Source organism: Sturnira hondurensis, unplaced genomic scaffold (genome assembly GCF_014824575.4).
Source record: "Sturnira hondurensis isolate 20B ecotype Veracruz unplaced genomic scaffold, ASM1482457v3 Scaffold0011744, whole genome shotgun sequence".
Taxonomy (NCBI): domain Eukaryota; kingdom Metazoa; phylum Chordata; class Mammalia; order Chiroptera; family Phyllostomidae; genus Sturnira; species Sturnira hondurensis.
Window position 1 is genome coordinate 1,252,290 of NW_028084375.1, and position 25,044 is coordinate 1,277,333.

At 42.0% G+C, this 25,044-nt stretch overlaps 2 protein-coding genes and 1 long non-coding RNA gene across 10 annotated transcripts in view; 2 read left to right on the top strand and 1 right to left on the bottom strand.

The window, feature by feature from the left end:
- The window catches only part of POGZ (pogo transposable element derived with ZNF domain), a 47,326-nt gene extending 40,959 nt beyond the window's left edge, over positions 1-6,367 (top strand). For all 7 annotated transcript variants that reach the window (XM_037060378.1, XM_037060379.1, XM_037060382.1 and 4 more), the window contains 7 exons: positions 1,216-1,350; positions 1,445-1,617; positions 2,021-2,161; positions 2,657-2,713; positions 2,909-3,021; positions 3,281-3,305; positions 3,455-6,367. In XM_037060378.1, the coding sequence (XP_036916273.1) occupies positions 1,216-1,350; positions 1,445-1,617; positions 2,021-2,161; positions 2,657-2,713; positions 2,909-3,021; positions 3,281-3,305; positions 3,455-5,126 (2,316 nt within the window). In that variant the 3' untranslated portion in view covers positions 5,127-6,367. The remainder of the gene's footprint in view (positions 1-1,215; positions 1,351-1,444; positions 1,618-2,020; positions 2,162-2,656; positions 2,714-2,908; positions 3,022-3,280; positions 3,306-3,454) is intronic.
- A 1,598-nt stretch (positions 6,368-7,965) lies between these two features.
- PSMB4 (proteasome 20S subunit beta 4) lies at positions 7,966-10,407 on the bottom strand. Its single transcript, XM_037060385.1, has 7 exons — positions 10,229-10,407; positions 9,793-9,999; positions 9,386-9,532; positions 9,107-9,188; positions 8,589-8,705; positions 8,290-8,378; positions 7,966-8,083 (listed from the first exon to the last, which is right to left on the bottom strand). The coding sequence occupies exons 1-7, from the start codon at positions 10,366-10,368 to the stop codon at positions 8,071-8,073; spliced, it is 795 nt and encodes a 264-aa protein (XP_036916280.1). The 5' UTR covers positions 10,369-10,407; the 3' UTR covers positions 7,966-8,070.
- Positions 10,408-10,411: 4 nt separating this feature from the next.
- LOC118996816 (uncharacterized) lies at positions 10,412-24,830 on the top strand. 2 transcript variants are annotated; one of them, XR_005068557.1, is made up of 4 exons: positions 10,412-10,625; positions 20,319-20,441; positions 23,707-23,935; positions 24,199-24,830. It is a non-coding gene; the product is annotated as an uncharacterized LOC118996816 (long non-coding RNA). The 2 variants fall into 2 exon arrangements; XR_005068558.1 differs by lacking the exon at positions 23,707-23,935.
- The last annotated feature ends 214 nt before the right edge of the window (positions 24,831-25,044 follow it).

Below are 25,044 nucleotides of genomic sequence, written 5' to 3' on the forward strand. Positions count from 1 at the left end.
AATGTTGCAGGAAGCTATCAAGCAGAAGGGAAACTTTGAGGCTGACCTGCAACTGGAGCTGTTTTGTTGGTTAGTAAGGTGGAAGTCAGATTTCAGCAGGACAAATGAGTGAGAGCTGAGGAGATGGAGACAACTTCTTCACAGAAGTTTGCTTAGGAAGGCAAGGACTGAGGGAGGTGGATGCAGGGGAAGAGATAGGGAGAATTTGTTACTGTGTGTGTTTTTAAGATGGAAGACATGTGACTTTGCTGAAAAACGCCACGAGAAGGGAGGCGCTAGAGGAGAGTGAAGGTACACAGAGGGCACAAAATGGAGAACAAGATGGGTGCACCTATGCTTAATGTTCACGTTGCGCAGAATGTCCACGCTGTCGCTTGTAAACACCCTCTTGGACTCACACAGCCATTGCACAGTAGTGACTGCTGAAATCCACTACAGATTTGTTTTCAAGGAGCAGCATGGAGATTGGTCACTTGCAACTCAGCTGAGACTATACAGCCTCCTATCCTAGGGAAGGAAATTGTAGGCATGCATCCTTTTGTTGAAGGACTTTAATACACAGCAGCCTGAATCCTCAAAATGGTCTGTCTCACATGGTAGCATATCTGTGTAGATTGATGGTGTTAAGAGGAAAAAGAGCAAGATGTGAAAAGTGATATCGTTTCTGTTGTCAAAGAAAGGAGAAGCAGGGAGGTGATGATGGAGAGATATAGGTTCATAACATGGGTATGTGCATAGACTGCCCATGAGAGGAACCCAAGAACTGGTAACAAGTTTTTAAGGAAAGGTACTGGAGATCAGAGTTGAAGACAAACTTACAATATGAAGGTGTACAGGATAAAAAGTATGATTTATTTTTACTTTGTACATTTTATTGCATTTAAAAAATACCAAAGAACAATTTCCAGAAGTAGATAGCACTGTCTGCCTTGTAAAGATAAAATAAATTTGAGCAAGTAAAGCTTGAATCTCTGAATCCAAATTACTAAAGCAAGTCAGGAAGAGATGATTTGAGGACCTAGTCATTCCTGGCTTTAAGTTTACCTTTATTTGGAGACTGGGAGGTGATGAATCTCAGTGGGAGATTTTTGCTGTTTTGTTATGTATTTTCTTACTCTGAAATTATCAACAGAAAGATGGGAAGAATGGTATGGTTGGCACTGATCTACCTTCTCCTCAGGGAAGAAAAAGATTCTCTTTTTTTCCCCCCTTCAGAAGAGGAACGTTTATCATTGCAACAAATGTCGGCTACAGTTTCTCTTTGCCAAGGACAAAATTGAACACAAGCTTCAGCACCATAAAACTTTTCGTAAACCCAAGCAGCTGGAAGGTTTGAAACCAGGCACCAAGGTAAAGGGTTTCTCAGCATTTCCTTTGCAGACTCAGGAGAGCAGTAGAGGTTTTCAGTATCTGGTGTCTAATTGTTTCTTCCCTTGACCCACAGGTGACAATCCGGGCTTCCCGAGGGCAGCCACGAACTGTTCCGATCGCCTCCAGTGAAGCACCTCCCAGCACCTTGCAGGAGGCAGGACCACTGACCTCGTCAACAGACCCTCTGCCAGTCTTCCTTTATCCCCCTGTTCAACGTAACATCCAGAAGAGAGCTGTTAGGAAAATGTCAGTGCCTTCTTCTAGAGGCCAGGGGCTTGGTGGGCATGACTATTCCTTCTACCAGTGTAATCTGGTCACTCCCGTTTTTTGGTTCTCACTTGAGGACATGCTTTTAGAGAAAAGGAAAGGGAGGGAGGCTGAGAGGGAAGAAACATTGATGTGAGAGGGAAACATCAATCAGTTGCCTTTTGTTTGTGTCCCAGCTGGGGACTGAACCTGCAACCTAGGCATGTGCCCTGATTACGAATTGAACCCATGACCTTTTGGTTTACAGAATGATGCTCCAACCAAGTGAACCACACCGGCCATTGCTCATCTTGTAGCCTTTTAGCAGGATCTGTTGTCTAACCTCCCTACAGTTTGGGGAGCCCACGGGCAGTTAAGTAAATCTTTTCTTGTTTCTTGACAGGAGTGTCATGGGCCGGCAGACATGCCTGGAGTGCAGCTTTGAGATCCCAGATTTCCCCAATCATTTTCCTACTTACGTTCACTGCTCTCTGTGTCGCTATAGCACCTGCTGTTCTCGAGCCTATGCCAACCACATGATCAAGTAAGTCACGATTGAACCACTCTTTCTATCTGGGAGTTGAGATTCTCCAGAACTCTTTTTATGCTCTCCCCAGTTTATAGTATGTTTTCTCTTTCAACTCTTAGAGCTGTTTCGTTCATCTCTCTGAGCAGAGTAAGAGGCCAGCCTATGTTCATTTGCCTTTGATGGGCTGTGTTCTGATTTTGTGGAATCTTCTACTCAAAGTGTGGTTCAAGGATGAACAGCAGTACATGGAAGCTTCTTAGAACTTCAGCCTCTGTCCCTCCCCCCCAGGCCTTCTCATTTGCAGTGTGCATTTTCATAGATCCCTCTCCCTCACTGTGGTTCATATGCATATTAATGGAACTCGTTATGTTGTAGGAAAACTGGCATGAGTTATGGTTTGGGTGGATTGACTAGGTGTCTCTTTTATTGGGTCATAGTCAGTGGCTGGTGATCTCTAGATCAGCCAACAGAACCCTGTAACTCATACCACTTATTCTTTGTCTTTCTCAGCAATCATGTTCCACGGAAGAGCCCCAAGTATTTGGCTTTGTTTAAAAATTCTGTGAGGTAAGGAAAAACTAATCGGTGGTCTCTGAATTTTTCACGTTGTTACCTTAGATCCTTTGAACTGTTTGGGGGAGGGTGGGTATGTGAATTAATTTGGGAAAGACAAGAAAAGACACTCCTTTATTAAGGCCTCAAAGCTTAATTCTCTGTAGTTCACTGCTGTATTTGACTTCTGTACTCTTTGCTCTTTCTTAGTGGGATCAAGCTGGCCTGCACTTCCTGTACCTTTATTACCTCTGTGGGAGATGCCATGGCCAAGCATTTGGTATTCAACCCCTCTCACAGATCCAGCAGCATTCTGCCGCGAGGTAAGTAGGAGAGATCTGGGGTTAGCAGGACAAGAAAAACATAAGGATACAGGTGATGTTACATAAGTCAGAAGCATCCATACCAGGAGTAACTCCTCACTGTTTTGATGTGTTTCACAACACTGAAAGCATTCTAACCTGAAATTATATAAGATTTTAGTTGGTAGTAGGTTTCCTTTTTTGGTTGAAATCTCAAGACGTTGTCTTTAGAAGCTTGTTTCTTCACTGAATTAACTTTTTTTTGTCTCATTTTCCATAGCACTCACTTGGACATCTCACTCAAGGTAACAGCAACTCACTTTATGGTTTAATTTCTTATTTTGCAGTGTGTTTGGTTTCTTTTTATTTTTGTTATTATTATTATTATTATTACTGTTACTTTGTTTTTCTGGTTTAACTGAGGTTTTTCTTTTTCTCTTTGCTAACCCTTTAGGCATGGCCAGCCTCGTGACAGAGTGCATGACCGGAACTTGAAGAATATGTACCCTCCTCCGTCCTTCCCCTCTAATAAAGCTGCCACTGTGAAATCTGTGGGGGCCACCCCACCTGAGCCTGAAGAGCTACCAACGCCCATGGCCCAGGCACTCCCGTCACCAGCTTCAACTGCAACCCCACCACCAACCCCCACTCACCCAGAGCCATTGGCCCTCCCACCCTTGGCTACAGGGGGCGCTGAATGTCTGAATGTTGATGACCAGGATGAAGGGAGCCCAGTCACCCAGGAACCTGAGGCAGCCTCAGGGGGTGGGAGTAGCAGTGCAATTGGCAAGAAGGAGCAGCTGTCTGTGAAGAAACTTCGTGTGGTACTGTTTGCCCTCTGCTGTAATACAGAACAGGCAGCTGAACACTTCCGAAACCCCCAGCGACGCATTCGCCGTTGGCTTCGTCGCTTCCAGGCCTCCCAGGGGGAGAATCTGGAGGGCAAATATCTGAGCTTCGAGGCAGAAGAGAAACTGGCTGAGTGGGTGCTTACCCAACGAGAGCAACAGCTACCTGTAAATGAAGAGACCTTGTTCCAGAAGGCCACCAAAATAGGACGTTCTTTGGAGGGAGGGTTTAAGATCTCTTATGAGTGGGCTGTGCGTTTCATGCTGCGGCACCACCTGACTCCCCATGCCCGGCGTGCTGTGGCCCACACCCTACCTAAGGATGTGGCCGAGAATGCAGGACTCTTCATTGAATTTGTACAGCGGCAGATTCATAACCAGGACTTACCCTTGTCTATGATTGTGGCCATTGACGAGGTCTCCTTGTTTCTGGACACAGAGGTGTTAAGCAGTGATGACCGAAAGGAGAATGCCCTGCAGACAGTGGGCACGGGGGAACCTTGGTGTGATGTGGTGCTGGCCATTCTGGCAGATGGCACTGTCCTCCCGACCCTGGTTTTCTACCGGGGACAAATGGATCAGCCTTCTAATTTGCCAGACTCTATATTGCTGGAGGCAAAGGAAAGTGGCTACAGTGATGATGAGATCATGGAACTGTGGTCAACTCGAGTGTGGCAGAAGCACACCGCTTGCCAGCGCGGCAAAGGCATGCTTGTGATGGACTGTCATCGCACCCACTTGTCAGAAGAGGTGCTGGCTATGCTTAGTGCCTCTAGCACTTTGCCTGCAGTGGTCCCAGCAGGCTGTAGCTCCAAAATTCAGCCGTTGGACGTGTGCATCAAACGAACGGTCAAGAACTTCCTGCACAAAAAGTGGAAGGAGCAGGCTCGGGAAATGGCAGATAGTGCGTGTGATTCTGATGTCTTGCTGCAACTGGTGGTGGTCTGGCTGGCTGAGGTGTTGGCTGTCATTGGGGACAGTCCAGAGCTGGTTCAGAGGTCCTTCCTCGTGGCTAGTGTTCTGCCTGGTCCTGATGGCAACATAAACTCACCTACAAGAAATGCTGACATGCAGGAGGAGCTAATTGCCTCCCTGGAGGAGCAACTGAAGCTGAGTGGGGAACAGTCTGAGGAGCACTCGGCCTCTACTCCACGACCCAGGTCATCTCCTGAAGAGACAACTGAGCCTGAAAGCCTTCACCAGCTCTTTGAGGGTGAAAGCGAGACCGAGTCATTCTATGGCTTTGAAGAAGCTGACCTAGATCTGATGGAGATTTGAGTGTTGGGGTCGTGAGGGGTGGGGCAGGGAGAGTGAGGGAGGGTAGAGGGGTTAGGGAAAAGGGGATATACCAGGTGGAGTATTTGGTTTATATTTTTTAATTTTATGCCAGCACTGGCCCCTGATGTTGACTTATACTTCCCTGTGGATTTGTGGATTATTAGGAAAACCAATAGTGATCATGTCTGAGCCGAAGAGCTGTCATTCACTTATGCTAAAAACAGGTTTTTGTGACTTTTTTTTAAATTTTAAATCACTGTGTTTGGTATTTTTCTGACAAAATCAAGAAAAGAAAAAAAATCTTTCGTGGACAAATGTTAAATATTTTTGTTTCCCCTTTTACCTCAATTGTGTCATAGTACATCTGGGTTTGTTTGTTTCACTGTGTGGCCACTGTCTTTGGGCATGATGCTATCCGACCATTGTCAATGTGAGGATATTTCTGAAGATGGGAGAGAAATATGTAGCTCACAAACTGGTTTATTATATATATGGAGAAAAACTTTTTTCATTGTGGTCTTAACACTTTTATATAAAAATGAAAATGGAAAAAACATCCCACTGACCTCTCTCTTCCTTCTCCTTACCTTCCCTCTCCAGAGAAGTTGGTTTCTACAGCAACCCAGTATAAAATTGTGGCTTTAAAAATGCATGAAACCACCTTTAATCATCCAGAATGGTGAACAGATTTTTTCCTCATCACCCTCCCTTCAACAAAAATACAAGAAAATATTCTTTGCGCTTATGATCCTTGGCCCTTTTCCTTTTCTCACACCATCACTCTGGACAAAGGATCACACGTGTCATTAACAAGCAGAAGGTATTGAGGTGATCACAGTCTTAGGGTGGAAGCCATTCCCAGTGTGGGGGTCTTAATCCTGCAGAGCCCCAGGGTCCGTCCCTGCTTTGTTGAACTTCCTTTTAAGTGGACAGCCTGCCTCTTCAAGAGACTACAAGTCCTACAGCCAGGAGCTAATTGTGCAAGAAGTTAAATGTTGAACTTTAAGAAGAAAATACCACTTGTTGAAATCCTGCTTACCCTGTGGCTTTCTCCTATTTCTCTTAATGCTTAGAGAAGAATCTGACTTGAAGAAATACATGGGGGTGTGCACAAAGAAAAAGACATGAATGTTTATTTTTCACTGCCAGCTTCAAGAAAAATTTTTTTCTACAATTTGCATGAGGGGTTTTTAAAAAATTGTATGTACTCATGGTTATAAACTGAATTGTACTGTAACAGAGAAAAGGAGCAAAAATCTTAAGTCCATCTCTCCCACTGCGACACCATTCTTCTCTCCATCCTGAGTCTTTGAGCAACATTTCCTTCCTATGAGCCAAGGAGGCAACCTGCACAGGCTTGTAAATCGTTCATCTTTAAAATGTACAGAAGTGGAACATTTAATAAAGTGAAGGGAAATCAGTTTATAAACAATGTTTCCCCCTTCCCTACGTGACCCTATTCTAATAGGCTTTCATGGACTGGCACATGCTTAAGATGTGATGGGCCTTGTGGTACAAGTGTGACGTTTGTTACCACCTGTTTCTCCTCACCCCAGTCTTTTCTGTTTTTATTTTTTTTAAACCCCCAGAACACTGTAACATAGTGAACTGGAGGGATCCCCCCCATAAACAGCTTGGCCATCTTTGGAACCTGTGGCATCTGAAAAATGAACTGAGGATCCATTTGGGCTTCTCTCCCCCAAGCTTTTTACCTGATGCCATTTTTGATAGAAAATGGACTTTCAAGTCAATCCTTTGCCTTTCAGAAAGATCAAGAACTGGTCAACTCTTACCTACAACGACCTAATTCTCTTTGGGAGTCTCCGCAGTGGCCCAGCCTTAGCAGAGCTGGGTTCCTGGTCTCTGCACACTGTGTGACTCTTTCTTGATGGGTAATTTTTGTGAGACCATAATACCAACTGTGGGTCAGCTGGGTTTTGGCCAGGAAGTTATCTTTGTGGATTCCAACCGCATGGCTTAGTAGTAGAAAGACTTTTTTTAAAAAAAAATAATTCAGTTTAATCAATAAAGTATTTATTGACTACCTTCTGTGTTGAGACTGAATGTGTGGAGTACTCAGGTTGAAAGCTCATGGTTTTCTTTAATGTACTAGTTTGTTGCAATCATGATACAAATGAAGGCATGTTTTGATTTCTCCCTCCCCTCTCATATGAATTTCTACATGTTTTGGGGTTTGCTGTCCATATTTCTCAGAAACATATGCATCCTAATTACCTAGGGTGTTCATTTTAAAATTCAGGTTTAACACTGTTCAGGAATCCCCCAACCGATTGGACTTCCAGCTACGCTTATGGACATTTTAACGAACACACAAAACTTGTAGGTGGTTTTCTGACAGTGCTAGAAATTAGTAATAAGTCTGAACAATAAACATTTAGGTTACAGGTTGAAATTACTTAGGATTCCCCATACAGAGGCTGAATGGAGAGGACTGAGGCTGTCAGTTCCAGGTTGAGGGTAGCCTTACACAGAATAGCTCTACTAAGCACCACATTTTTTTTTTGAAATGGTGTTTTAACTAAAACTAATTTGTAGCCAACGTTAACCAGGAACAGTATTTCAGAATCTAGTACATGGGTGGAAGTGTTGAAAAATATTAAACACAAAAACCAGTTAGATTATTCCACAGGATTAAGCCTGATTTCCACACAAAGCTGCCTTCACAGACGAAGACAGCAGTGGGCCCTCAGTAATGCCACGCAGAGGATTCCATGTGCTCTAGAGCCAAGAGCCAAAGGTCCTCTGATCAGGGAAGGGGGTGGCACATGGAAGTTTTACTCATGGTATAACCTAGTCAGACAGAATACAACTACTCAGCAAGTGTTTCAAAAGATTTATTTTACAAAAGAAAAGTCTACCTTTGAACCAGCCAAGTTCAAAGTTGGAAGGGTACAACTTCAGTTCTTGATAATGTGTCTGCATTTCATTCAAAGCCACTGAAAAGGAAGATAGCATAATAAAATTGTGAAGCCACAGGGAGAGGAATCTCCTAAAAGCAGTTCTATCCAACCAAAATGCATTACACCCACACAATTTAGGGGTTGAGATTTCAAAGTGGGGGGAAAAATCTAGCTTAGTGCAAGCCAAGGTGTTGTCCAACTCATACCCCCTATTTTTCTACTGTAATTTTAATTCCAATCACCTGATCATGTGGGCAATATCCCAGTTGGTTTCTGCAGACAGTGGTCCCTCTATTTCAACACCTTTTTCAGTCACAGTGGCAATTTGAAACTGAAAGAAAGCAGAGCTCTCAATGAAAATGTCTACCCCCACATGAAAGAAGTCTCTGGTGCTTGTCAAAGGTCAAGTAGAACGTCTTTCCCTAACATGAAAATAGGAGAGAAATGGGGCAGACTGTTCTTCAAAGCACAGAGACCCCAGGCCAAGTATTCAAAACCTGCCAGTTAGATCCCCATCACCTTTATCATTCATTCCCCTCACCCGGTTATAAGAACGGGCATCTCGATAGTACAGGACTCGCATGCAACGTTCCACTAGCTCTCGGGCCTCAGTTTGGCTCAGCACTGGCTGCTTCTCCAGAACTTCTCGAAGCAGAGGCTAGGGAGATTAGAGAAAAAACATGGGGGATATCAAGGGCTGAATACCAGGGTATCTGTCTCAGGTCCATGGTGTCATATATACAAATGAGTGAAAAGGAAACATTCCACCTACTACCTCACCAGAATACACTCTGTTTACTTGTGCTAAGACCCACCTGAAGGGGAAGTTCTAGGGTGTCCTCTCTTTACGTGTCTACTGACTCCTGGACATGCCTTATCATTGGAATATAAGTGCCACACTCATAGCCTCTGGGCTACAGAAAGAATTATCTGCCCAGCAATACGGATCCTAGCCTGCCTGTTCCTCATGTCGGAATTATAAAGGAAAAACAAGCACACAACCTCTAACTCTACTGCCTTCTGACTCGCCCTCTCCCTGACCTTTTATTCACTACTTACCTGAGCCAAGTATGCACCATAACCAGTGGCCAGCGAAGGGGCTTCATAGGCTACACCAAGCATGTCCACGTAACCGAGGAAGCTAACAGGACACAATAGGTCAAAGAACTCATTTCACCTTAGGTTTCCGTATCTTAGCTGAAGGATGGGAACACGGGGTCTAAGAACTGGGATTTACTCAGATAAAGATATACACACTACACAGGCACTACAGGTTAGGTTGTCAAGGAAATGTTACTTTAAATGTTATTTAAAACTTTAAATGTTACTTAAATTAACCTCTCTCCATCAGAATAGCCTCCAATGACCACAGTGTTCCACAGGGGGTTCATCTTGGAGCGGCGGCTGTACATGGCCCTGGTCAGCCATGAATGAATAGCTCTAGGACTATAGCTGTGTCCATCTCCCAACAACTCCTCATCAATCCTTAAGAAGAAATTGTGAGCATATGAAATTCATTATCTACGTCCACCCCACCCCCAAGGGCGTTAACACAGTCCTTCCCATTTTACACCCCCTATTGCAAACACTCCCACCTCCCAACAATTGTTCCACCCCCAACAATTCTCCCTGCCGTCCTCTGCGGCCTGAAGTGTCTCCATCTGACAACTTCTTGACGAGCTTTAGCTCGTCAAACCAGCCCCTTCCCTACTTGGGAACGGCGCCCTGTTCTCTAGATGACTTACACCATCTGGCTGAGAACTTGCTTCAGGTATTGGAAATCAGCGTAGTCTCCGGAAGCACCCAGCATTGTGCTGTCGTTGACTCGCATAATGCGAGAGATGTTGCGGAAACGGGCCAAGGAACCGTAGGATCCCAGCATGTCTGCTGCAATCACCACTCCGCCTTCAAACTTCACGCCCAGGACCGAGGTCCCGGTCACCATAGGGTTCCTGGAGAGAGAGAGGGAGGGAGGGAGGGAGGTCTGCAGAGGCGGCGCCGGGAAGAGCCTGAGTCTTCCTGCGCAGAGAGTTCCGCTTCGGATTTTCCACGGCTCCTTTCATCCCCTGGGGCTCTGCGCCCCTCATTCTCCCTCCCCTTCCCCAGCCCTCTCGGAAACTGCCGGGCGAACCGAGCCCCACAGGCCCTCCCCCTGCGCAGGCTGAGGCGCCCGGGGCTTACTGGGTGCGCGTAATCGGACCCTGGTGGAACGCCGACGCCGGGTCCGTGAAGGAACTGGGAGTGGGCGGAATGCGATAGAACTGCCCGGGGACCGGACCCCCGGCCCAGAGTCCGGACCGAGACTCCCAAAGCGCTTCCATCTTAGTCACGGTAGCAGAGAACTGAAAGTGCTTGCGCCAGCGGAAGCGGAAGTGATCTTCAGTGCCACACTTGCCCTCTTCCTGTAAGCCACTTCCAGCGTCCATGCTGATGAGGTCCTCATGGATCCTACCGGCGTTCCGAGTGGCGACCCAAGCCCCTAGAGTTGGAATTGAGCGACAACGCCTCGCGTCGCCGTAGAGTTGAATTAGATGAGCATGCCCTAACGCACAAATTTAAGGAAGAGGGGGTGTGGAAGGTAGGTGGGGGCGAGGGGGGCGTACTTCAAGACTCTTACCCTCAGGGAGGGGCAGAATTTATCTTGTCCTTATCAAAATCCTCCCATGAAACTACCAGTGAATCTTACACTGTATTTCCTATAGCAGCACCATATGGCTGGCATTATTAACCAATATGATAGATTAAGAAACCGAGGCTTGGGTTGTAGTGATTTACCCGATCCGACAGCTGGTGATGGTAGATCTGAGTCTTCAAACCCAGAACTTAAAAAGGAATCATACAGTTGCATATGCCCTGGGGTATATGGAATCTCCAGTGGATTACTCACTCAATAGGACCTTGGACAAATCTCTGAAAGTTTTATTAACAAATGCTCTTGCCCACCACGTAAGCAGCAGAAAAATTCCATTGACAGTGGGACTGAAACTAAATTCCAGGGACTGGCTTTTCAGCAGGATTGTGTTTGAGGCTGAAAGTACTGTGTGGAATCCAACTGGTTACTCTAAAACCACTGTTTGGGTAGTCTTTCCTACACAACTTGAATTTCAGTTTTTTACTCAGCAAAAAACTAAATCGATTTTGTTTCTTAAATACCCTGAGTTAGTTTGAACCAAAGCAATGCATGAAATTTTAACCTTATTGAAAAAAAAATTTATTAGATCATGACACCTGGGAATAGGAAGGATCAAGAATTCTGAATGTTAGAGGCACCCAGCGCTCGCTCTCTCTCTCTCTCTCTCTCTCTCTCTCTATATATATATATATATATATAATATATCTCTCTAAATATCTCATATACATATATCTCATATATATATTAGTCTTAGAGGGAAGGGAGGGAGAAAAAGAGGGAGAGAAACATCAATCAGTTGCCTCTCACAAGCCCCCAACCAGGGACCTGGCCCACAACCCAGATATGTGCCCTGATCAAAAATCGAACCCATGACCTTTCAGTGTGCAGGTGACACCCAACTGCCTGAGTCATACCAGTTTGGGCAGCACCCAGCTCTTTATATCAACTTTTGGTCTTGAAAAATAGGTATTCAATTTTTTCTCTAATTAATAGCCACCCACACCCCAAGCCTCTTTGCAGGTGACTTTTGGGCCATTTAGCAGCTTACTTGGACAAAAAAATAGGTTTTCAGTTGTGATGACAGTGGGCTTACTGGAGTCCCCCCAAACCCATAGAATACCTCACTCATGGCCACCAAAACCCCCATTGTATATGAACTGGCTATATTCTTGTTTGGAAGTGTGGCCTGAGGTGGCTTGTTGGTTTCTAGTCTCATTCCTTTTTAAGTCTCTAGATTAAGGCTCTGGTAGGGGCAGTTTTGGTTCCAGAAATCTAGCGGGTAGTCTAATTCCATAGGGTCTTAAAGCAAAAAAAATGAAAGGATCTGGCATCATCTAGCCTGAGAGGATGACAGAGAAAGCAAACCACTAACATCTGATGATGCAATACGCAAAGGGTGACCAGCCTGAACACAAAAAGACCTAAGTTAAACTGAAACGAGAAATTTAGCAATTTTCTTTCTTTTCTTTTTAAAGTAGGTCTGGGTTTTTTGTTGTTGTTGTTTTTTAAAATTTTATTCGTTCATTTTTGGAGAGAGGAGAAGGGAAAGAGAAAGAGAGGGAGAGAAACATGGATTGATTGTCTCCCCTACACCCCTTGACAAGGGATTGAACCTGCAACCTGGGCGGGCATATGCCCTGACTGGGAGTCAAACCAGCAACTCTTTGCTTTGTGGAATGATGACCACCCAAATGAACCACACTGGTCAGGGCTAAGACAGGTCTGGTATTACCTAGAAAATTTTTATGTGTACCCAGTTTTCTATGGTTGTCTATAACTTTGATTTTAATTAGTATCTACCTCCCACCAAAGTTCAAGCTTTTAACTCAGTAACCCTTGGACTGGTTTTATAATGAACAGAATGTCCTTGGTTATAGGGGTGTCCTGAAATTCTCAGAAAAGAAATAAAACTAGACTAAACCACTGTAACCACCAGCTCACAAACATTTTCTTACTTCCTTTTGAAATTTCAACTGCAAAAGAGTTATATAAGAATCATTCCTGTAACTGCTCAAGCATGGCCCCAGGGACTATAACAAAAACATGAGAGAGAAAACATGTCCAGCTTGTCCTGGCTGCACTACTTTGTGGGTCTTCCTGAGGATTTTGGCAGTTTTACATCCTCTGTACTTCAGTTCTGCAATGTCCCTCTCAAGTGTGCATGACGTTTGTTTGAAGACTACCTGCCTTGCTGCACTGAAAGTCCTACTACAGCAAGAACTGAGGTTGTCTTTCAACAGAGTCTTTTCATACACAGAAGCTTTGAACTCTGATTTGACCTATTTATGTATTTTTTCTTTTGTTCCCATAGTTTTGATATCATAATCTAGAAATCATTGCCAAATATAAGGCATGAAGTTTCTCTGATGTGTTTTTCCAAAATATTTATAGTTTTAGGTCTTATGTTTATCAGGATGGGCAGGGTAGGAGAAAATGGCGGCTGAACTACAACCTGGAAAAGACGGCTGATGTCAAACCAGAGAGCCAAAATGGCGGGCTCTGCCAAAACGGATATCCGCATAGCAATCTGAGCCCAAGGAGAACCACCAATGATATATTGCCGCTTTGTTCAAAGAGGATCAATCTCCAGCTCCCACGAAAAGAACCAACCAAAATAAAGCCCCTCCACATTCCCTGCTTGGTCCCACTCTGCAGACCGGGCCTGGGCGTGCAAACCCCAATAAAGCTTTATACTCCCTAACTTTGTGGTTGGTTGGTATTTCTTCCTTGGCGGAGCCTAAGAAAACCTTTCAGTGTTTAGATCTGATCCATTTTGAGTTAACTTTTATATATGGTATAAAAAAAGAATCTAACTTCTTTGGCATGTGGATATCCAGATTTTCTAGCACCATTTTGTTGAAAAGATTGTCTTTTCCTCATTGTATGGTCTTGACACCCTTGTCAAAATCATTGATCATATATGTGAGTATTTATTTCTGGGTTCTCTTTTATTCCCTTAGTCTAAATGTCTGTCTTTATTATGGTCCCACAGTAGTTTGATTACTGTAGATATGTAGTAAGTTTGGAAATCAAGAAGCGTAAGACCTCCAAATTTATTCCTTTTTTCAAGATTGTTTTGGTAAAAGCAACTTAAAAAAAAACTTTTGTGGCATTTTTGCCCATCAGTATCAAAATCTAGGTTAATGATTTTTCTATTGGAACTTTAAAGATGTTATTTAATTGTCTGCTAGCTTCTATTATTTTTGTTAGGAAATCACCTGTTTGTCATACTGTCTTTGAAGATAATGTGGCTTTTTATTTACTTCTGATTTCTTTTAAGATGTTCAGCAGTGTCTTTGATGTTTAACAGTATTACTATGATGTGACTGGGCATGATTTCGTTTATATCTATGCTGCTTGGGTTTGCTGAGCTTTTTGAATCTGTATGAATTGACATCTTTCATCAGTTTTAGGACATTTCCAGCCATTATATTTGATTGCTTTTGCCTACTATTCTCTCTTCTCCTCCTAAGATTCCTATTATATATATGGTAGGTGTTTGAGCATATCTTCCATGAGTCTTACTTCCTCTTTGTTTTCTTTTTTTTACATTTTTTATTTTTATTTTTTATAGTATATTTTATTGATTATGTTATACAGTTGTCCCAATTTTTCCCTCTTTCCTCCCCTCCACCGGGTATCCCCCTTCCCTCCAGCCATCCCCCCCCCACCTTAGTTCATGTCCATGGGTCGTGCATATAAGTTCTTTGGCTTCTCCATTTCCTGTACTATTCTTAACATCTCCCTGTCTATTTTCTACCTACAAATTTTACTTTTTAATTGCTGCACCTTTTCCCCCATTCTCCTCTATCCCCCTCTGGGCTGATAACCCTCCAAATGATCTCCATACCTATGAATCTGTTCCTGTTCTAGTTGTTTGCTTAGTTTGTTTTTGTCTTTTTATTTTTTAGACTCAGTTGTTGATAGTTGTGAATTCGTTTCCTTTTTAATGTTCATAGATTTGATCTTCTTTTTCTTAAACAAGTCCCTTTAACATTTCATTTAATAATGTCTTGGTGATGATGAACTCCTTTAGTTTTATCTCGTCTAGGAAGTACTTTATCTGCCCTTCATTCTAAAAGATAGCTTTTCTGGGTAGAGCAATCTTGAATGTAGATCCTTGCCTTTCATGACTTTGAATACTTCTTGTCTGCAAGATTTCTTTTGAGAAATCAGCTGATAGTCTTATGGGAACTCCTTTGTAGGTAACTGTCTCCTTTTCTGATTCTCTCTTTGTATTTAATTTTGGGTAACTTGATGGTGTGCCTCTTTGTGTTCCTCTTTGGGTCCAATTTGTTTGGGACTCTCTGAGCTTCCTGGACTTGTATGTCTATTTTCTCCACCAAATTGGGGAAGTTTTCTTTCATTATTTTTTCAAATAGGTTTTCAATTTCTTGCTCTTCCTCTTCTGCAATCCCTATGATTTGGATGTTGGCACATTTGGAGATGTTCCAGGGTCTTCTTTATACTACCCTCATTTTTTTTGAGTTCATATTCTGTTGTGGTTGAATGTTTATTTCTTCCTTATGTTCCAAATTATTGATTTGAATCCTGGCTTCCTTCCCTTCACTGTTAGTTCTTTGTAGATTTTTCTTTGTTATACTTAGTGTAACCTTCATTTCTTCCTTTATGTTGTTATCATACTCAATGAGTTCTTTGAGCATCCTGATTACCAGTATTTTGAACTCTGCATCTGATAGGTTGGCTATCATTCATTTAGTTCTTTTTTCTGGAGTTTTGTTCTCTTCTTTCATCTGGGTCATGTTTCTTTGTCTCCTCATTTTGGCAGCCTCCCTGAGTTTGTTTCTGTGTGTTAGGTAGAGCTGCTTTGACTCCTGTGTTAGTAGTGTGGCCTGTTGTTGAAAAGGCACCTGTATGCTGTGTGGAGCAGAGCCTTAGGTAATTGCCAGGGTAGGACAACCCACTTTCCTGCTTTGTGGCTCTGTGTGGGAGGAGGGCTTGGAGAGGGGACTATGCCACTGCTTGTCTTCTGGAGGTTTGCTCAGCACTTGTCCTATTTCTAGTTGCTTCACCCACTCCCTGTATGCGACTGGTGCATTCCAGCTGTTGCACTGGTGTTGAATTCCAGAGTGAGTGGGTTTGCACATGTTTTAAGATTGTGTGAGCCCTTTAAGCAATTTCCTGAAAGTCCAGCAGTTTCTTCTGCCACCCCAACCACCATTGGTGTTTACAACCAGAATTTATGGGGATTTTTCTTCCCAGCACTAGAACCCTGGGCTGTGTGGCCCGCCTGGGTTTGAGATCACTCACTTCCAAGGTATTCTTGGAATTTTTATCCACCACACATGAATGTGGGACTGCCCATGCTCGTTCCACTACCACTGCCGCCTCTCCTAGCCACACTGTGCCTCTCTATTCTTCTCCGAGTCTCCGCTTCTCCTATCCATCTAGATGAATGTGGATTCTTTAAATCCTTGGTTGTGGGACTTCCATACAGTTTGGTTTCCTGACAGTTCTGGGTATTATTTGTTTTGAGATTTAGTTATAATTCTTTTCATGGTAAGAAAGTGAAGTGTGTCTACCTACATCCCCTTCTTGACTGGAAGTCACTCCTTTGTTTTCCATTTCTTTTTATTTCTGGGCTTCTGACTGGATGTTTTTTATTGACCTGTTTTCCTATTCACTCATCCTGTGTCGTGCTATTCCTAATCTGTGTTAAACCCTTACACTGAATTCATATAAAATTTTGTATTTTTTCCATTCTTAAATATCTATTTGAGTTTTCTATAGATTCTAATTCTCTTTAGATTTTACAATTTTTCATCTATCTATCATTTTCACCGTTTTTCTTAGCATGTTGACCATAATTATTTTTATATTTTTTTAGAGAGAGAGAAAGGAAGGAGAAAGAGAGGGAGAGAAACATCAGTGTGTGGTTACCTCTCATGTACCCCCAACTGGGGACTTGGTCCACAACCCAGGCATGTGCCCTGACTGGGAATCAAACTGGTGACCCTTTGGTTCACAGGCCTGTGCTCAATCCACTGAGTCACACCAGCCAGGGTATGTGTTGAGGTTCTTAATTACAGATTTCCTCCTCCACTCCTTTCTTTTCATAACAGTTTATGTGTTGAAGACCCCAGGATGTTTGGCCTGTGTTCCCTGTCTTCTGCCTGAAGCCTAGATTTTGCTGATTGGATATGATAGTGTAGTTCAGCATGTTCCTCTGTCCTCTGCATTTTCTGTACATGGCAGTCAATCAGGGGTCTGAGCAGACCCAGGTTTGATGCCTTTGACAAGACTAGGTTGTGTCAATTCCCTAAAATACAACTAACCACCGATCACTGCCACCATCCCCGTCCCTACACCAAGGGCCTTCTCATCCTGCCCAGGCTCAGTTCTACTCTGTTCCATTGCTGCGCAGCACCCCCTGCGCCAACAACCTTGCTACTTTCCTCAGCCTCCAACAGCCTACACTGGATAGTCCCCTCATGAAGATGTTCTCTGTAACCACACTCAGGCTCCCACCCTCCACTCTGGGCCATCTCTCTAAGAACACACCCTGTGTACTCTTCTGTGGCTCCAACAGCTCACCCCAGGTCACTGCCGCTGCTGTCTTCCTTCCTAGATGTGCTCTTCAGACCCCATGCTGGACCATGGCGACTCTGTACCCATCCCTGCTTCACAGGGGTGCCTGTCTTGGTTGGTCCCAATTGTTCTCAAAAGGAAGAGGTAGGAGAAGAGAAAAATACATATATGTGTATACATGTATAAAAACCTTATGAATTCACACTGATACTGCCACATCAGATAAAATACTATAGTCCCCTTACTTAACTTTGACTGTATTGTATGTGTATATCTCTTTTCCGCAAAGAGAAGAGAATGTGTTTTCTCAAGGACATAGAGGGTTATAGAATTAAAATGTCTCATGATTATTCATTTATTGTTATCCCACATTATACATATACCTATCTCAAAATAACAATATTCATAGTACCACCAAGAATATAATTTCTAAAAACTGAAAATATTTTTTGTATTTTTCACATTCTTTCCTCATTCTAATAGATGAAGTGTATATTCACATTGTCAGATCACACAGTCATTATATCATAATCTTTTCTTTCAAACCCCCATTTTTCTTAATTGTACAAGTAATACATGAGTATCATATATATGTATATATAATATCTAAAATGTGTGTGTGTGTATACACCAGTTTTCCATATGTTGATACTGTTCTAGTTGGAAATGCTGGTAAGAATTGTCTGTGCTCTTCAAACTTCCAAGTTAATTTTATTGGATATCAAATCCTTTGCCTACATTTTTCCTTGAATATAACTTAGTTATATTACTGTATATTCTTCTGATGTAATCATTTCTGTTAAACAGTCTAATGACAATATAATTTCCGCCTTTTGTATGTCATTCACTTTTTTTGCCTAGATGATGAAATAATTTTTTTAAAGATATTATTTATTTATCTTTAGAAGGGAAGGGAAGGAGAGAGGGAGAGGCCAATGTATGGTTGCCTCTCATGTGTCCCCTGATGGGAACTGGCCTGCAACCCAGGCATGTGCCCTGACTGGGAATTGAACTGCGATCCTCTGATTTACAGGCCTGCGCTCAATCCACAGAGCTATATCAGCCGGGGCCTTTTGTCTTTTATGAAATAATTTTTTCCTTAAGGTCCAATAATATTACCAGAACATGACTATTTTAGTCTGAGTCAGTACTCACGTATGTGGTGTTTTAGCATGTGGTTTTTTAAAAAAATTAGTTTCCTGATTTACAGTTTTTAGTATGTATTCTCTCCCCCTGCTTTAGTTTTGTTCTTTGGGACTACTCTTAACTATATATTGGAGCTTCTGATGTTAATTATCTATGTTTAGCGTGTGTCACTGTCTCTTGAATCCTTAATAGCTCTTCATTTATTTAACATTTTTTTTACCTTCTGTTTTTCTTTTTTTAAATATTTATTTATTTATCTTTAGAGGGGAAGGGAAGGAGAGAAGGAGAGAAATGTCAATGTATGGTTGCCTCTGGTGAGTCCCCTGCTGGGAACTGGTCTGCAACCCAGGCATGTGCCCTGACTGGGAATCGAACTGCGATCATGTGGTTCACAGGCTCGCACTCAATCCTCTGAGCTACACCAGCCAGGGTGATTTTTTCTTAATTAAATTTTTTTTCTTTTAATTAAAAATGTCTTAAATTACAGTTGACATTCCATATTTCTATTAGTTTCAGGTAGACAGTATTGCACTTACACATTTATATAATTTACAGTGTGATCCCTCTGCTAAGTCTAGTATTCACCTGGCACCATACATAGTTATTGCAAGATTATTGACCGTCTTCTCTGTGATATACTTTACATCCCTATGACTCTTTTGTAACTGCCAATCTGTACTTTTTAATCCCTTCAGCTTTTTCATCCAGCCCCTCAACCCTTACCACATTTGGCAACCATCAATTTGTTCTCTGTATCTATGAGTTTATTTGTTTTGTTTGTTTATTTTGTTTTTTTTAGATTTTATGTATAAGTAAAATCATGTGGTAACTGTCTTTCTCTTTCTGACTTATTGCGCTTAGCATAATACCTTCTGGTTACATCAGTGTCGCACATGGGAAGATTTTGTTCATTTTTATGGCTGAGCAATATTCCATTGTATATATTACATCTTTATCCAAACGTCTGTGGTGGACATTTAAGTTGCCTCCATATCTTGACTATTGAAAATAATGCTGTCAATATTTGCTTGATATGTTTAGGTGCCTCCTAGGTTGGGTGCATAAATATTTAGAAGGGTTATATGCTCTTCCAGGATTGATCCCTTTATCATTATGAAATAATCTTTCTCTTGTTATAACCTTTGCTTTAAAGTCTATTTTGTTTGATATGAGTGTTGCTACCCCAGCTTTTTTTCATTTCCATTTGCATGACATATATATTTTTTACTGTCACTTTGTCTCCCTCCTTTGATCTGAAGTAGACTCGTGTACACAGCGTATGTATGGGTATTGTTTTGTCGTCCATTCGGCCATCCCCAATCTTTTAATTGGAGTATTTATCCACTTACATTTATAGTGATTATTGATAGGTATGTAGTTACTGCCACTTTATTATTCACTTGTTCTATTTTTTCCCCCTTGTTCTTCTTAAAGAAGTTACTTTTAACATTTCTTATAATACTGCTTTGGTGGTGATGAACTCCTTTAGCTTTTTCTTGTCTGGGATAATTGGCCTTTTATTTCTTGTATAATTTTCTCACTATCTTTTAGCTCTTTCTAAAATAGTGGGATTACAGTTCTACTTATGGGCATGACTGCCTGGCATGCTTTCATTCTCAGTAGAGCAGAATGTAATTCTGCTCATTATTCTCTTATTTTTTTAAATAAAAACTTTGTATCAGATTTTCCCTGGTATCTTTTCCATTGCTCATTTCTCTTACAAACATTTGTTTTGCTGAACATTGAGGAAGCTTAGTTTAGGATAACTTCTAATTTTGCAGAGTTCCCTCTGCTATTATTTTTATGTCATGTTTCAAAAAACATGGCTGCTTGCTCTCTAAGGTTAATTACGGTTAAAGGAGGTCATAAGGATGGGCCCTAATTTTTTAGAACTAGTATCCCTTATAATAAGAGGAAGAGACACCGTATATTCTCTTTCCACAGACACAGAGGAATGGCCACGTAAGGACACAGCCAGAAGGCAGTCATCCATAAGCCAGTTACAGAGGCATCCCCAGAAACCAACTTTGCTGACACCTTGACCTTGGATGTCCAGTCTCAAAAAATGTGAGAAAATAAATTTCTATTGTTCAAACCACCCAATCTGTGGTATTTTTTAAATTTTTTTTAAGATTTTACTTATTTATCTTAGAGGGGAAGGGAAGGAGAGAGAGAGAGAAATATCAATGTATGGTTGCCTCTCATTTGTCCCCTGCTGGGAACCGGGAACTGGCCTGCAACCCAGGCATGTGCCCAGACTGGGAATCAATCTTGTGGTTCACAGGCCCGCGCTCAATCCACTGAGCTACACCAGCCAGGGCCCAATCTGTGGTATTTTGTTATGGCAGCCCAAGCTACTAATATAGATTGTGTCAAACTTTTATTCTCATAAATGGTGTATGACTGTATAATTAGAACATATCCAATTTCCCTACACCCTCAGAACCATTGGGTAGTATCGGTTCTTTAGTTTTTGTCTATATGGTAGTGAAAAATAGACCTTAGGGTTTTTTAAAAGATATTTATTTGTTTATTTTTAGAGAGAAAGGAAGGGAAGGAGAAAGAAAGGGAGAGAAACGTCTTTGTGAGAGAGAAACATTAATCAGTTGCTTCTCGATCTGGGACCAAACCTGCAGTCCAGTCACATCCCCTGACCGAGAATAAAACTGGTGACCTTTCACTTTATGGAATGAAGTCCAGCCAACTGAGCCATACCTGTCAGGGCACATCAGATCTTTGTTTTATTAATTGTCTATGAAGAGTTTTATAATCTCTTCTATGAATTGCTTCTTTGTAGTCCTTACACTTTATTTTATTTGGTTCACTTTTTAAAAATTGGATCTTTATTGTCACTGGGTATTGTTTTTGTAGGTGATATAAGGTAGTGGATACAACTTAATTTTTTCAGATCAATACACAGTTATTCCAACACTATGCACAACTAAATATCCCTTTTCTTTGATTACCTTGGTCAAATAAGTCATAACATATTTGTAAATCTCTTTGGAGGCTCTGTTCCAGGATTGCAGTTACTTGTAATAATTTTAACAGTAAGGCAATAACCCCTAAAAAAGTTTTTAAAACTTTTTAGGCACTTTCTATTCATTTATTCTTCCACGTAAGCTTTAAAATAATTTCTTTCATTCTTTCAAATCCTTGGTAATTTGTAATAGAAAATAATTACTAATTAATTTAATGAGGATTGATTTTTTTTAAAGATTTTTTAATTTTTATTTTAGAGAAAGGGGAAGGGAGGGAGAAGAAGAGGGAAAGAAACATCAATCATTTGCCTCTTGTACATACCCTGACTGGGATTGAACCTGCAACTCAGGTATGTGCCCTGACTGGGAATCAAACCAGTGACCTTTGGCTTTGCAGAATGACACCCAACCCACTGAGCCACACTGGTCAGGACACAAGTATAGATATTTTTATGTTAAATTTTCCCAGCTAGAAATGTGGTTCACCTTCCATAGAGCCATTTCTTTACTTTAAAGAGTTCATCTTTTCCTTCATATAGATTATGGACATTATATTTATTGTTTTTTTATAATTTAGTGAATATAATTTACTATATCTATAAAGTAATGAAGAGAGCCCATAGGCTCATATCAATAGATGGCCCCCCTAAAAGTACCTTAGCCGCTGCAATTCCTAATAATACTCTGCAAAATAGGGATATAAAAAGAAGACATCAACATAATAATGCCCATTTGCCAAAACCCAATAATACACATATTAATTGCTGAAATATTCAAATCAGGAACTACAGACAAGGAAGTCCACTATTACAAGGATACTCTTCTCTCCACATCCTCACCAACACTTGTTATTTCTTGTCTTCTCCTCTGCCCATTTTTGAATTGACTTCTTTTTTTTTTTCTACTGAGTTGCATGATTTCCTTATATTTTGGGGGTATTAACTCCTTAACAGATACATGATTTACAAATTTTTCTACTATTCAGCAGATTGCCTCTAGATTTTTTGATAGTTTCCTTTGCTGCACAACAGTGGTTTTTTGTTTGTTTGTTTTTGTTTTTTACTGCTGGGTAGTCACCATGGTGTGGATGTACCATAGTTTGTTCAATCATGCACACATGAGGATATCTCGATTGTTTCTTTCTAGTTTTTATCTGTTATGAATAAAACTTGTATAAACAGCCCTGGCCAGTGTGGCTCAGTTGGTTTGAGAGTCATCCCGTAAACTGCAAGGTTGTTAGGGCACATGCCTGGGTTGCAGGTTCAGTCCCTGGTCAGAGGATGTGCAAGAGGCAACCAATCAATGTTTCTCACATTGACGTTTCTCTCTCTTCATTCCCCTCTCTCTAAAAACTCAGTGAGAATATCTTCAGATGAGGATTTTAAGAAATGGTATAAATATACTCATACAAGTTTTTGTGTGCACCATTCTCATTTTGGCATCTGATCCTGAGACTGGCTAGTATTTATGACTAGCTAGTTTCCTTTCCTTTGCCTTAATAATACCTAACATTTATAAAGTGTTTGCTACATGCCAGACCCTGTCCTAAGTGCTTTACAGGTATTACTTAATTCTCATATAGCCACTTGAAGCATGAACTATTATTATCCACATTTTACAGGTGTGGAAACTAAAGTAGAGAGAAGTACACATTGTGCATGTGTTAGCACCCAGATTTGAGCCCAGTCTGGTACCAGAACTCAGCCTCTAAACTGTCAGTTATACAGCCAGGACTTAAGTTGGTTCTTTTCTTATAGACCAACATGACCCTTCGTTCCTGGAGGACCTGAACTCTTGGTTATCTTGCTTCTGCAGCTTTAGTCTCCTGTTAACGTAACCACTGGACGTGGAGGAACAAGTGTCCTTGGGGTATCCCCCTCTATGACCCTGTCATGTAACAGAAACATTGTTGTCTCTAAATCATGAGGGTCAATCATCCCAGGTGGCATCTTCTTTCCCTTTGCTGCCCGCTCACTCAGCAGCATAAAAAGCCCAAGACAGCCAGGTAGCTGCCTCAGGTTCCGGTGCAATGGAGCTACTGGATCTCCTCTTTGTGCGGGCTACCAGACCTTGATACCCGCAAAGCCCAGAGGCAGGGACTGCGAGTGAAAATGTTGTGAACGGGTTATTAGGGGAAATTGTGAGAGGCCCGCTCCCACCTCTCTGTTCCTGGGCCCATCATGGGTTCTGGCTGAGAGAGAAATGGTGCTATAGAGTGGTTGCTAGTTAGGGATCTTTATGTATTAGGAGCAATCATGATTTTTCTGGTTAAACTTCTTTAAACTCTGGTTGTTGAGAAGACTTTTGGTAATCTGGAAGAGGAAATCCCACAATACTCCTTTCCCTACTAGCACTTTCCACATGTCTACGCATGGCTGTGACCCTGGGGAGATCCTAGTGGAAACGGCAGTTACACATGGTGGACGGAAGACAGAATCCAGGACAGGCTTCTTCCCAGGCCTCCTCCGATTTCATGTGGAGCTGAAGACAAGCCTGTCTACAAGCCTTGGGTTCCGGTCTTTCCGGGAATCTTGGAGAAGTATCCCCTACCTTCTTCCCAGGCAGCATTTTTGTGCTGAGGTGACACAACCAAGGCCTTGGGCTCCCCAGGGAATTGGGGGGATTTGTTCCTGCTTGTCCTGAGCCTTAGTAGCAAAGCTGACTCAGGGTTATGACTCCAGGGACCAAAGGTCATCTCAGCCGCAAACAGAAATGGCTTTTATTTTCCTTTGGATATTTTATTTGCAGTATCATAACGTGTCCAAAATTGAGGCTTTACTAAGGGTTTTGGTGGATTAATTGGGGCCATTAACCAAGACTGATGCAATTCTTTCTTTCCACAGCTCTTCAGGGAGAATGTGCGATCCAAGTGGGCCTCTGTGAAGGTGGAGATGATTGCATGAACGCCATTTTACAGCCCTGTCTCAGCTCTTCTGGAGCCAGGCTTGGCACAGGAGGAATGGTGAGGGAGGGTGGGGTGTGGTGGCAAGCTTGCACCTGTGTCCCTGCAACCTGTGTTGCTGGTACCTTTTCTAGTCCGTGTGATGGGTTTTCAAACCCACCTCACCCCTTTTCCCACAGATTAGATGTATAACAAGATATGTAACTTCTGTTCTGGTCAGATCCTTCTTAAATAGAAAATCAGTCTTCAGGATACTTCTCTTTCTCACCTACATAGATTAACCAGATTTAAGAGATTTATCAGAATAGACAACAGAAAGGTATGGACCCTCTTTAGATCTTGATTCAAATAAACAAACTGTAATACAAAAATTTTTGGGACAGTAGGGGAAATTTGAACACTGAATGAATACTGGATAATAGTAGAGACATTAATCTGTATAGGTGTGATTACGGAATTATGGTTTTAGAAAGCAATTCTTATCTGACACTTCCGGCCGAGATGAAGGCATAGGTAGATACACTTTGTTTCCTTGCACAACCAAAAGAAGAACAACAACAAATTTAAAAACAAAACAACCAGAACTGCCAGAAAAATTAAACTGTATGGAAATCTGACAACCAAAGAGTTAAAGAAGAAACATTCATCCACACTGGTAGGAGGGGCAGAGATGGGCAGCCAGGGTGGAGAGGATGTGCGGTAAGGTGGCAAGTTGCAAGACCAGGTAGGCAAGGCAGTAGCTGGCAGACCAAGAGGTCCACATTTATGTGTGGATAAATTGGAAGGA